The sequence below is a fragment of the Megalobrama amblycephala genome, linkage group LG2 (genome assembly GCF_018812025.1).
Source record: "Megalobrama amblycephala isolate DHTTF-2021 linkage group LG2, ASM1881202v1, whole genome shotgun sequence".
Classification (NCBI taxonomy): Eukaryota; Metazoa; Chordata; class Actinopteri; order Cypriniformes; family Xenocyprididae; genus Megalobrama; species Megalobrama amblycephala.
In genome coordinates this window covers 662,565-674,855 of record NC_063045.1, presented here as the reverse complement: position 1 = coordinate 674,855, position 12,291 = coordinate 662,565, and the positions used below count along the sequence as shown (strand labels likewise).

The 12,291-nt window shown below is 32.5% G+C and overlaps 1 protein-coding gene across 2 annotated transcripts; it reads left to right on the top strand.

Annotated features, from left to right (window-relative positions):
- Nucleotides 1-1,344: 1,344 nt before the first annotated feature.
- rbbp5 (retinoblastoma binding protein 5) lies at nucleotides 1,345-11,705 on the top strand. Of its 2 annotated transcripts, none has more exons than XM_048181928.1 (14): nucleotides 1,345-1,552; nucleotides 1,818-1,843; nucleotides 2,154-2,326; nucleotides 2,432-2,572; nucleotides 2,642-2,804; nucleotides 2,884-2,993; nucleotides 4,582-4,701; nucleotides 4,778-4,931; nucleotides 5,056-5,127; nucleotides 7,680-7,797; nucleotides 7,871-7,940; nucleotides 9,923-10,167; nucleotides 10,240-10,386; nucleotides 11,246-11,705. In XM_048181928.1, the coding sequence occupies exons 1-14, from the start codon at nucleotides 1,534-1,536 to the stop codon at nucleotides 11,296-11,298; spliced, it is 1,611 nt and encodes a 536-aa protein (XP_048037885.1). In that variant the 5' UTR covers nucleotides 1,345-1,533; the 3' UTR covers nucleotides 11,299-11,705. The 2 variants fall into 2 exon arrangements, with proteins under 2 accessions (XP_048037885.1, XP_048037887.1); XM_048181930.1 differs by having other exon boundaries at nucleotides 1,346-1,552; nucleotides 10,240-10,317.
- The last annotated feature ends 586 nt before the right edge of the window (nucleotides 11,706-12,291 follow it).

Below are 12,291 nucleotides of genomic sequence, written 5' to 3'. Positions count from 1 at the left end.
TTCCTCTCACGTTTTTGCGGCGTGGATGTAAAGCGCTTTATGGATAACTTTGAATGATTTTCAACATTAAATACGGTTTAGTATGATTTTAAAATGCGGTCCGGTCGTTCACGTGCCATTTATGTCGACTAACGATGCTGTAACAACCGAATTTTCGATGATTTCCTCACCCCGCCTTATTTCCTCATTCACGCTCTGATTGGACACGTCCTCAGACTCCCGGATAATCACGGGCGCGACCCCGTAGGGCGCCATTTTGGATCTGAGGGCGCGGTTTCAGTACACCACAGGAAAATACCGTTGAACAGCAGGAAACTGTCGCCGGTTCTAATGAAGAACTAAAAACTATTTTGATGCAATTTTACATTATACATAATATAGCCTACTTTTTCTTCATATTTTGATACAGATGAAATTATAGGATATTATTTTTGAAACGTTTGAAAAGTTAGCTATTTAATAAAACTAATAAAGACTTCGTAGTTTAAATGTTTTCGCAGAACTGAATGCGGTTTTGTGACAAATAAAGTGTATTTAAAATCTACGACTAAGAGACGTTGTTAATTTTCAACACACATTATTTAATTTCTTCAGGCGTTTTCATTTTCGGGTCGATGTTGTTTTTTTCATCTTTTTGAAATTAGTTGTATATTTTATATATTTACTGCAATATTTTGCTGCTTCAGCATTATAAATCCCCTATTTATACTTGATGATAGTCACAGACAAATTATTTATTGATTATTAAATTAAATTCACAGATTATTCATTGGCTCATTGGTCTTTTAAATATGAGCAACACCATAAATAATTTTTCCTATAACTTATTAATGTAAGATATTTTTTTCTGGGAAGTGTGGTGCTGTTATCATTTAGATTTTAACAATTATTTCTTCATTTTTTAGCCATATTTAACTAATGATCAAAATGAAGATTATGAACTGGAATGGGAGAAAGTGCAACGCGCAATATGGCGGAATAAGTCCCGCCTTCTAAATAAGAGCCAATCGCCGATTGGTAAAGTCATCGCGTCACTGCAGCGGCCATTAGAAGCTCCGGTTCCTATAGAAACAGTCAGGCGCTCATCTCAGAAATGAGGCAAAAGAGACGCGCATTTAGGACTGCGCATGCGCATTAGCTTGATCCAGCCTGAAAAATACCGTTTTGTGTCATGATTCGAGCGTTTGGAAACAAAATTTATAAGATCAGATTTCATTGGTGATTTCAAATATGAAGTTTAATCGAAAGCTTGGCAAACAACCTTAGAGAATTTGATGTTTCCTCATTCAAAGAGATAGGAGCTGCACTTGAATGCCTGAGAGGCGTTTGGTTTAGTTTAGAGTGCTCCGGTGTTTTTGTTCAGGCACTCTGCGGGGCGCTTTGTTTTGGGGTCCTTCCTCGCAGCTCCGCGCCAGTCGCGCTGCACTCGCTTATCGGGAATGTTGTAATATTTTCAGTTCCTACAGATTTTTCGCTCATATTTTAATTTCGCTGCTCGCTGATCATCGGGTTTGTGTTTGTGAAGCAGCAGAGATGAATCTGGAGCTGCTCGGTGAGATCTGAGTCTGTTAGCTCAGCGCTAACTCCCGCTAGCATGTCTTAATGTTTATAAACACTCAATGGAAACTTTTAAGTTACTTATTGATTATTATTGTTATTGCTATGATTATGATAAACTCGATCTCTCGGGACTCATATAATGATGTTATTATGAATCTTTCAGTTCTTCTATCGAGCTGTCAGATTAATAAACATTCAGACGTTTGATTGTGTAAATTAATTCCTGTAAAATAACATTGTTGTTTTCTTTTCAACAGAGTCGTTCGGGCAGAATTATCCAGAGGTACAACTACATAATATTTATATACTACATTGAGAATCAATGCTTCACATACTTATGAATGGGGTTATTTTAATAAATTCAGCTATTGTTTTGTCTTGTGAACTAAATGCAAACATCTTTTATGTAAAATATCTTACTCAGGACAGTACTAAACAAAAAGTAACATGCATTTTTTATTATCCCTTTTATTTTATTAAAATAATTCTCATTTTCACATTTTCTGCAAGAGGTTCACATACTTTGTCTTGCAACTGTATATATGTGTGTGTAATTAACGTGTGTGTGTGTGTGTGTGTGTGTGTGTGTTCAGGAGGCCGATGGCACTCTGGACTGCATCAGTATGGCTCTGACCTGCACGTTTAATCGGTGGGGGACGCTCCTCGCCGTCGGCTGCAATGATGGACGCATCGTCATCTGGGACTTTCTGACGCGAGGAATCGCCAAAATCATCAGCGCACACATACACCCCGTCTGCTCACTCAGGTACACACACACACACACACTCCTGTGGTTCATTGAGAATCAATTAAAATGGAGAAATCGATATTTGTTACCCGGCTCTAATCATCAGTGTTTGTTCTCCTTCAGCTGGAGCAGAGACGGACACAAGCTGGTCAGCGCCTCCACAGACAACATCGTCTCTCAGTGGGACGTCCTGACGGGAGACTGTGACCAGCGCTTCCGCTTCCCGTCGCCCATCCTCAAGCTGCAGTACCACCCCAGAGACATGTGAGTGTCCTCATTTCCTGTGGCGCGTCTTGGACTTCCTGTGAGTGAGCGTGTGACGCTGTGTTTCAGGGACAAGGTGCTGGTGTGTCCCATGAAGTCCGCGCCCGTCCTGCTCACGCTGTCCGACTCCAAACACGTGGTGCTGCCCGTCGACGACGACTCGGATCTGAACGTGGTGGCGGCGTTCGACCGGCGCGGAGAATACATCTACACCGGGAACGCCAAGGGAAAGGTCAGAGGTCGCGGCGTGAGTGTGTGTGTGAGGTCACGTGTGTTGATGAACGAGAGCTTGACGTGTTCGTCTGCCGCAGATCCTGGTGCTCAACACCGACACGCAGGACCTGGTGGCCTCGTTCAGAGTGACGACGGGAACCAGCAACACCACCGCCATCAAATCCATCGAGTTCGCACGCAAGGGCAGGTCAGAGGTCAACACTGATCAACAGATCTTGGCGTTAGGAAACCAGCAGTAGTTTAATATTCATTATCATAGAACATTAATAACAAAACAATTATATTAATAATCAGTGATGCCAAAATATTTATGTATTTATTTATTTAAAAAGACAATATAAAAATGCCAAACTATTATTTTTATTATTGTTATAGTTAATTATAATATTATTGTTACTTTTTTTTTAGAAGTTTCATTAAAATATAATTATGCTAAAAAATTGTGCTAAACTTTTATTTTTCCATTTGTATATAATAATATTATATTTTTTGTAGTTGTTATTTGTATAAATCTCATCAAAATAAATATTACAACCGGCGATGATGCCAAACTATTTATTTATTATAATAAGAGATGACAAGATAATATAAAAAATACAAAAATGATGCCAGACTATTATTTTTGTAGTTTATTAAAATATTATTGTAATTTTTCAGATAAAGAAAGAAATACTAATAATCAATTATGCCAATCGATTTATTTATTTGTATTATTATTCCATTTAATCATAATATAAACATGAATATTTATATACTTATTTTTGTAGTTGTTATTTGTATGTCTCAAAAAATACAGATTTAAAAATTAATAATAAATTATGATGCCAAACTATTAAATATTTTTTAATTTTCTTAATTAGTAATAATGCTATTATAATTTTTTGTTTTATTATTTTTAATACATAAGATAATATTAGAAAAAAATAAACAATGATGCCAAACTATTTATTTATTTATTTATTTATATTTTTAAATAATATTATTATCATATAAATCTAATTGAAATGCTGATTTAATAAATAAATAATAATTTATATTAAAAAAATCTAATTTATGATCTCAGCACAGTTGCACCACCTTGACTTAATTTTTGTTAATTACAATATTTTTAAATTTTATAAGTCTCTTCATTATTTTGAATGAATAAATTATATAAACAAAAAAGCCAATCTATTTATTTACTTGTATTATTATTCTCTTTAATTATAATAGTCTTATTTTTTTGTAGTTGTTATTTGTATAACTCTCATTAAAATACATATTAATTAATGTATTAATAAGAATTCATAATAATCAGTGATGCTAAACTATTTATTTCTTAATTAGCAATATTTAAATTTAAGTTTTATTATTTTTAATCTCATTAAAATACATGAGATAATATAAACAATGATGCCAAACTAACTTACAATATTATTATTATATTAAATAAATCTAATTAAACTGATGATTTAATAAATAAATAAACAAACAAATAATATTTTTTCTTTTGATCTCAGCACAGTTGCACCACCTTTACTTTTTTTTATGTTTATTTAATTACAATATGTTTATATTATAAAACTCATTAAAGGCTGATTGTTTTGAAATAATAAATTATTAAATAAACACAAATATTTAATATTGTTTATGATCTCTGCACGGTTGCACCACCTTGACTTTATTTTTATTTTTCATATCATAGTGTTTTTGTCACATTTTGAATGTATTTTGCATAAATTTGCATACCCAGTCATAGATAATGAGCCTGATGTCATTGTGTCCTCGTCCCGCAGCTGTTTCCTCATCAACACGGCCGACCGGATCATCCGCGTGTACGACGGCCGGGAGATCCTGACCTGCGGCAGAGACGGCGAGCCGGAGCCCATGCAGAAGCTGCAGGACCTGGTGAACAGGTGACGGCCGGGACGGGACGCGTCTGGTTCAGCGCACGTGTGTGTGTGTGTGCTGACGTCTCTCTCTGTCCCGCAGGACGCCGTGGAAGCGCTGCTGCTTCTCGGGCGACGGCGAGTACATCGTGGCGGGATCGGCGCGGCAGCACGCGCTCTACATCTGGGAGAAGAGCATCGGGAACCTGGTGAAGATCCTGCACGGGACGCGAGGGGAGCTGCTGCTGGACGTGGCGGTGAGACGGCAGCTCAAACAGATCACAGCGCGTGAAGACGCTTCCCACTGAACACTGAGTGTGTGTGTGTGTGTGTGTGTGTGTGTGTGTGTGTGTGTGTGTGTGTGTGTGTGTGTGTTTACAGTGGCATCCCGTGCGGCCCATCATCGCCTCCATCTCCAGCGGTGTGGTGTCCATATGGGCTCAGAACCAAGTGGTGAGGAAACCATACTGACCGATATAAAGACCACAGATGTTCGCTTTTAGTTCTTTTAAATATGATTTGCTAAATTTTGCACTTTTTAAAAATATGCAGTTTTAAAGATGTTTTTTTTTTTTCAGTTTTGAGGTTTTTCTTCATATTGTTTAATCCGGTTTATTTTGACATTCATAAAATACATTTAAAATATAATTTGCTAAATTTCACATTTGTTAATATTATCACACAGTTTTAAATGTGTTTTAGTTTTTTTAGTTTTGTTGTGTTTCTTTGTTCATATCGTTTAATCCGGTTTATTGACGTTTGCAAAATACTCTTTAAATATAATTTGCTAAGCTTTGCATTTTTAAAAATGTTATTATAAAGTTTTAAATGTGTTTATGTTAAATAATTTGCTAAACTTTGAATTTTTTTAATATTATTAAAGTTTTAAATGTTTTTGTAGGGTTTTTTTTAGTTCGTAAAATATATTTTAAATATAATTCACTAAATTTCACATTATTTTAAATATTATCAAAGTTTTAAATGTTTTTGTAGGTTTTTTTTAGTTCGTAAAATATATTTTAAATATAATTCACTGAATTTCGCATTATTTTTTAAATTATCATAGTTTAATATGCGTTTTTGTTCTTTTTTATTATTATTTTAGCATTTTTATTTGTTCATATTGATTAGTCCAGTTTATGTGAACTTTTGCAAAATAAATTTTAAATATAATTCACTAAATTTCACATTATTTTAAATATTATCAAAGTTTTAAATGTTTTTGAAGGTTTTTTTAGTTCGTAAAATATATTTTAAATATAATTCACTGAATTTCGCATTCTTTTTTAAATGATCATAGATAATATCCATTTTTGTTCTTTTTTATTATTATTTTAGCATTTTTATTTGTTCATATTGATTAGTCCAGTTTATGTGAACTTTTGCAAAATAAATTTTAAATATAATTCACTAAATTTCACATTATTTTAAATATTATTAAAGTTTTAAATGTTTTTGTAGGGTTTTTTTTAGTTCGTAAAATATATTTTAAATATAATTCACTAAATTTCACATTATTTTAAATATTATCAAAGTTTTAAATGTTTTTGTAGGTTTTTTTAGTTCGTAAAATATATTTTAAATATAATTCACTGAATTTCGCATTCTTTTTAAATGATCATAGTTAATATCCATTTTTGTTCTTTTTTATTATTATTTTAGCATTTTTATTTGTTCATATTGATTAGTCCAGTTTATGTGAACTTTTGCAAAATAAATTTTAAATATAATTCACTAAATTTCACATTATTTTAAATATTATCAAAGTTTTAAATGTTTTTGTAGGTTTTTTTTTAGTTCGTAAAATATATTTTAAATATAATTCACTGAATTTCGCATTCTTTTTTAAATGATCATAGTTAATATCCATTTTTGTTCTTTTTTATTATTATTTTAGCATTTTTATTTGTTCATATTGATTAGTCCAGTTTATGTGAACTTTTGCAAAATAAATTTTAAATATAATTCACTAAATTTCACATTATTTTAAATATTATTAAAGTTTTAAATGTTTTTGTAGGGTTTTTTTTAGTTCGTAAAATATATTTTAAATATAATTCACTAAATTTCACATTATTTTAAATATTATCAAAGTTTTAAATGTTTTTGTAGGTTTTTTTTAGTTCGTAAAATATATTTTAAATATAATTCACTGAATTTCGCATTCTTTTTTAAATGATCATAGTTAATATCCATTTTTGTTCTTTTTTATTATTATTTTAGCATTTTTATTTGTTCATATTGATTAGTCCAGTTTATTTGAATTTTCGCAAATAAAAATTTTAAATATAATTCACTAAATTTCACATTATTTTAAATATTATCAAAGTTTCAAATGTTTTTGTTTGTTTTTTGGTTTTGATATCCGCAAAATATATATTTTAAATATAATTCACTAATTCAACTTCAAATGTGTTTTTGTTGTTCGTTTTTTAGTTTTGGCATTTTTATTTGTTCATATTGATTAATTCAGTTTATTTTGATATCCGCAAAATATATATTTAAATATAATTCGCTAAATTTTGCATTGTTTTTAATGTTACCGTTTTGAATGTGTTTTTGTTGCTACATGTGACATCATGCTATTTAATTTAAATATAGTAAATAACACATGCATAAAACAATTGCTGCAATTTCATTTAAATTTATTTGACATATTTATTAAATTAGAAAGGATTATTTAGAAAGAAAAAAATATATATATATATATATATATATATATATATATATATATTTATTTATTTATTTATTTTTAACTTTTATTTTGACAGCACCTGAGTGCAAATGCACAGGATTAATTTAGACAGAATTGTTAAACAAAGACAGTAAACTAATAAAGAGTTGGCTGTCAAAATAAAAGTCCTGCTACTGACACTTATCGGTCAAACAAAAAAAATTATCGGCTGCTGCTGATAAATAAACGATCTAAACTCGCTGCCTATGTAGACGGCAGGTAGTTGACTGTGTTTGTGTGTGTGTGTGTGTGTGTGTGTGTGTGTGTGCAGGAGAACTGGAGCGCGTTTGCGCCGGACTTTAAAGAGCTGGACGAGAACGTGGAGTATGAGGAGAGAGAGTCTGAGTTTGACATCGAGGACGAGGACAAGAGTGAACCGGAACAGACAGGTAAACACACACACACACACACATATGAACACACACACTGATGAAGATGACCCTGACTGTGTGTGTGGATCAGGAGCCGACGCTGCGGAGGATGAGGAGGTGGACGTCACGTCGGTCGACCCCATCCAGGCTTTCTGCAGCAGGTCAGAGACGCTAAACACCATAAACATCACTGAAAACCACCGACTAATGAAATTTCATTCTAAATTAAATTAATTTCCACAGTGAGCAACACAACATTGAGCCGCTTTTCTTTCATATCAAGCTCCGCCTACACTGAATCTCATTAGTCTTAATCCCGCCCACACAGCTGTATATTAAACAAACATGAGTTCTGACTGACATTTCATTTCCTGTGAGGACAGGAAACACTCTGGACACTAGTTCTGCAACTAACTAATCCATCGCATACATAAATCCACTTTAAAATCTAAAAAACAAACAATAGAAATACAGTAAACTTTCCTATCCTGTTTAACCTCATCTGTCCTCATCTGTCATATTCTTTAATTCACTTTTTGGCATTCGCACTAAAATGAAATTAGCTAAATTTTGCTTTAATTTTATTATTATAGTTACAATGTGTTTTTGTTGTGTTTAGTTTTTCTTTACTTTTTGACATTTTATTGTTTATGCTGTTTAATCTAGTTTATTTAAACAGTCGCAAAATAGTTTTTAAATAATTATTTTAACATCCGCAAAATAAATTTAAATTCAATTAGCAAAATTTTTGTGTTATTTTTAATATTTCACATGAGATTATGAGATATGAGATTTCACATTATTTTTAATATTATACAGTTTTCTTTTTTTCTTTTTGTTTGTTTATATGGTTTAATCCACCTTACTTTGACATTCGCAAAATAAATTTTAAATTTCATCCAATAATTTCACAATAATTTTTAATATTATACGGATTCAAATGTGTGTTTGTTTTTAGATTTCAGCGTTTTTGTTTGTTCATATTATTTAATCCTGTTTATTTTGACATTCGCAATATACTTTTTAAATATGATGCGCAAAATTGTACATTATTTTTAATATAGTTTCAAAAGTTTGTTTTTTTACTTTTTGACATTTTTGTTTGTTCGTATTGTTTAATCCCGTTTTTTTTTTTTTGACATTCGCAATATACTTTTTAAATATAATTTGCAAATTTTTTTACTTTTTTTATATTATCATAAAGTTTCAAATGTGTTTTTGTTGATTGTTTTTTAGTTTTGAGATATTTATTATTTTATTTTAACATTCGCAAAATACTTTTTAAATATAATGCGCAAAATTGTACATTATTTTTAATATAAAGTTTCAAATGATTTGGTTTGTTTTTTACTTTTTGACATTTTTGTTTGTTCATATTCTAGTTTATTTTAACATTCGCAAAATACATTTTAAATATAATGCGCAAAATTGTATGTTATTTTGAATATTATCATAGTTTCAAATGTTTTTGTTTGTTTTTTACTTTTTGACATTTTTGTTTGTTCGTATTGTTTAATCTAGTTTATTTTAACATTCGCAAAATACTTTTTAAATATAATGCGCAAAATTGTACATTATTTTTAATATAGTTTCAAAAGTTTGTTTTTTACTTTTTAACATTTTTGTTTGTTCGTATTGTTTAATCCCATTTTTTTTTTAAATTCGCAATATACTTTTTAAATATAATTTGCACATTTTTTTACTTTTTTTATATTATCATAAAGTTTCAAATGTGTTTCTGTTGATTGTTTTTTAGTTTTGAGATTTGTATTATTTTATTTTAACATTCGCAAAATACTTTTTAAATATAATTCACAAAATTGTACATTATTTTTAATATAAAGTTTCAAATGATTTGTTTTTTTGTTACTTTTTGATGTTTTTGTTTGTTCATATTCTAGTTTATTTTAACATTTGCAAAATACGTTTTAAAATAATTAGCAAAATTGCATGTTATTTTTAATATTATCAAAGTTTCATGTGTTTTTGTTCTTTTTTTTGTTTTGTTTTGACAATTTTTTTGTTCATATTGTTTAATCAAGTTTAATTGTAATACAATACAGTTTTTGACGAGAAGCGTTACCTGATCTATTTAATTTGCGAGTCATGATATAGTGTGTTATAACGGCGCGTGTGTTCGCAGTGACGAGGAGCTGGAAGACTATAAAGCGCTGCTGTATCTGCCCATCGCTCCGGAGGTCGAGGACCCCGAGGAGAACCCGTTCGGCCCTCCTCCTGACGCCACGGGTCAGAACGCCACGGCCGACGACGGCTCCGCGCACAGCGGCCCCGGGGACAAGAAACAACGGCAGCCGTCAGCAGATGGAGGGCCGCCCAAGAAGAAGATCCGCACCACCACCATCGAGCTGCAGGGCGTCCCGAGCGACGGTGAGCGCCGATCCTCTGCTTCTGCTCGCGACGAGTTCGCGCGTCTGACCTCTCTGTCTGTGTTTCTCTCAGAGGTTCATCCGTTACTGGGCGTGAAGGGCGACAGTAAGTCGAAGAAGAAGGCGGCGGGGCGACCCAAGGGATCTAAAGGTAAAGACAAAGACTCTCCGTTCAGATCCAAAGTCTGCCGGGACAGAGCAGAGGGGCTGGGGACGCCAGGTAAGACCCCCGCTGCGACCTTTGACCCATGGGTGCGGTGCGGCTTGAGCTCAGCTGTGATTGGCCGCGTCTACTTCCTGCTTGCCTTCCTGTCCTTGCTGCTCTGACCCCTGTGCTGCCAACACAATAACGCATGTGTGTGCGATCGAATGCTTCAGGTCTATTCCCACTGCGACAGACCCAATCATTCCCATGATGCAACATTGTGTTGATGTACTGAAACTCGCCTAATGATTCATCCAAACTAGATGCTAAACAAAAACCAGACTGTTATTGGTAACGTTGTTTCTGTTACTACAAGAGTTTGCTTTGAATGTGAATCATTAACGGTCAAAGATTCAGATTTGAAAGTGAATCTTTAGGAGACGAGCGAATCGTTTGTTCAAATACAATCATGAGTCTTTTTGAAAGAATCAGTTCAAAAGAGTCATACTATATACTAAAGAGTATATACTATTATTGTATTTAAGTTTTAATCATTTTAGTACTTCAACTGAAACTTAGAAATGTTGGCAACTAAGCAAAGTTTTTCATGTAATATTTATATTTTATTTCAGTTTTTAATTACCGAAAATTATGTTTACGTTTTAGTTAACAATAACAATGCTATGCAGCTTTTCTTCATAGCATGTTCCGATTGTTCGCATCTTGTATTTAAGCACATGAACGATTCGCTTTTGATAATAAATGAAAAATTTCTCATTAAAAGATAAAAAAAATGAGCTTCAGTTTTGTCGCAGATTTGCATTGCTTTGTCGCTTCGCTCGCTGACCTGAAGGATTTAACAATGCGTTTTTATTTATACAAATGTTAATTTTACATTTTGAGCTGTTAAACTTAACGAATGCGGTTCTTTCAGGAAATCTTGTTTCGGCGGTGTACAAGCAGCATGAGGTGCAGGGTTTGGACTGAAGCTGCAGGACACCAGCGCCCCCTGTCTGTGTGGATGAATGAGGCCGCTCTTTTATATGAACTCTACGGACTGTATTTGTGTTGCATTATTACAGAAGGACTTTACAGCTCAACAATGCCACATTTTGAAGCCTGTCTGCTTCGTTTCCTTGCATAGAGAGTGATAGGAAGAGGGAAGTATGTATTTTTATTTAGAGTAGATTGATCTGTCTCTGTGTATAAGCACTAGTTGGGTCATATATTTGTTTTTGTTTTTTTTCCTCTGACTGGTCATGTTTTTTTATACATATTAAACCAGTTTGTTTTTTGAGACTGTGGTTTCTGTAATGTATTTTGATACAAATGTTTTCAGAGGGATCAAGAACATCTCTGGAATAAATCAATCTTGTACGGATTTCTAAAGATCATGAGGTGAAAAGCGGACTCCATTTTGTTGTTCTGCACTAACAGCGTCCATCCAGCAGGTGGCGTCCGTGATGTGTAAATGAAAGACAGGGAGAAAGAAAGACATTTTTCTGTTATTCGGTTCCATTTTGTGCTTTTCTACTGTTGGATTCCATTTTGTGTTTCTGTGTTTTATTCTTAAACATCTGAAGTGTTCAACATTAAAAAATCTGAACAAATGAACATCTAAGAAACGAACTTCACCACTGAAGAAAAATCATCTTACTGGTAATCACTGTTCAGATTCCTATTGAAACGCAAAAATATCATTATTGCATTTGGTAATTGTGTAGAAATTGGGATAAATATGAATTAAGATAATACTTGTCAAATAGGGAAACAGAAAAAATATAGCAATCCAATGGTCAAGTTACCTGACAGTATCAAAAAGTTTGTTTTCAATATTTCATTCAGAGAATGTGATGTCAGTTTCTGAATGTTTGTTTCATGACAGATTTCATTTACGAACTTAAATAAGGACCAAAAAACACTTTAAGTAGCTAATTTCATGACAGATTTCATTTACGAACTTAAATAAGGACCAAAAAA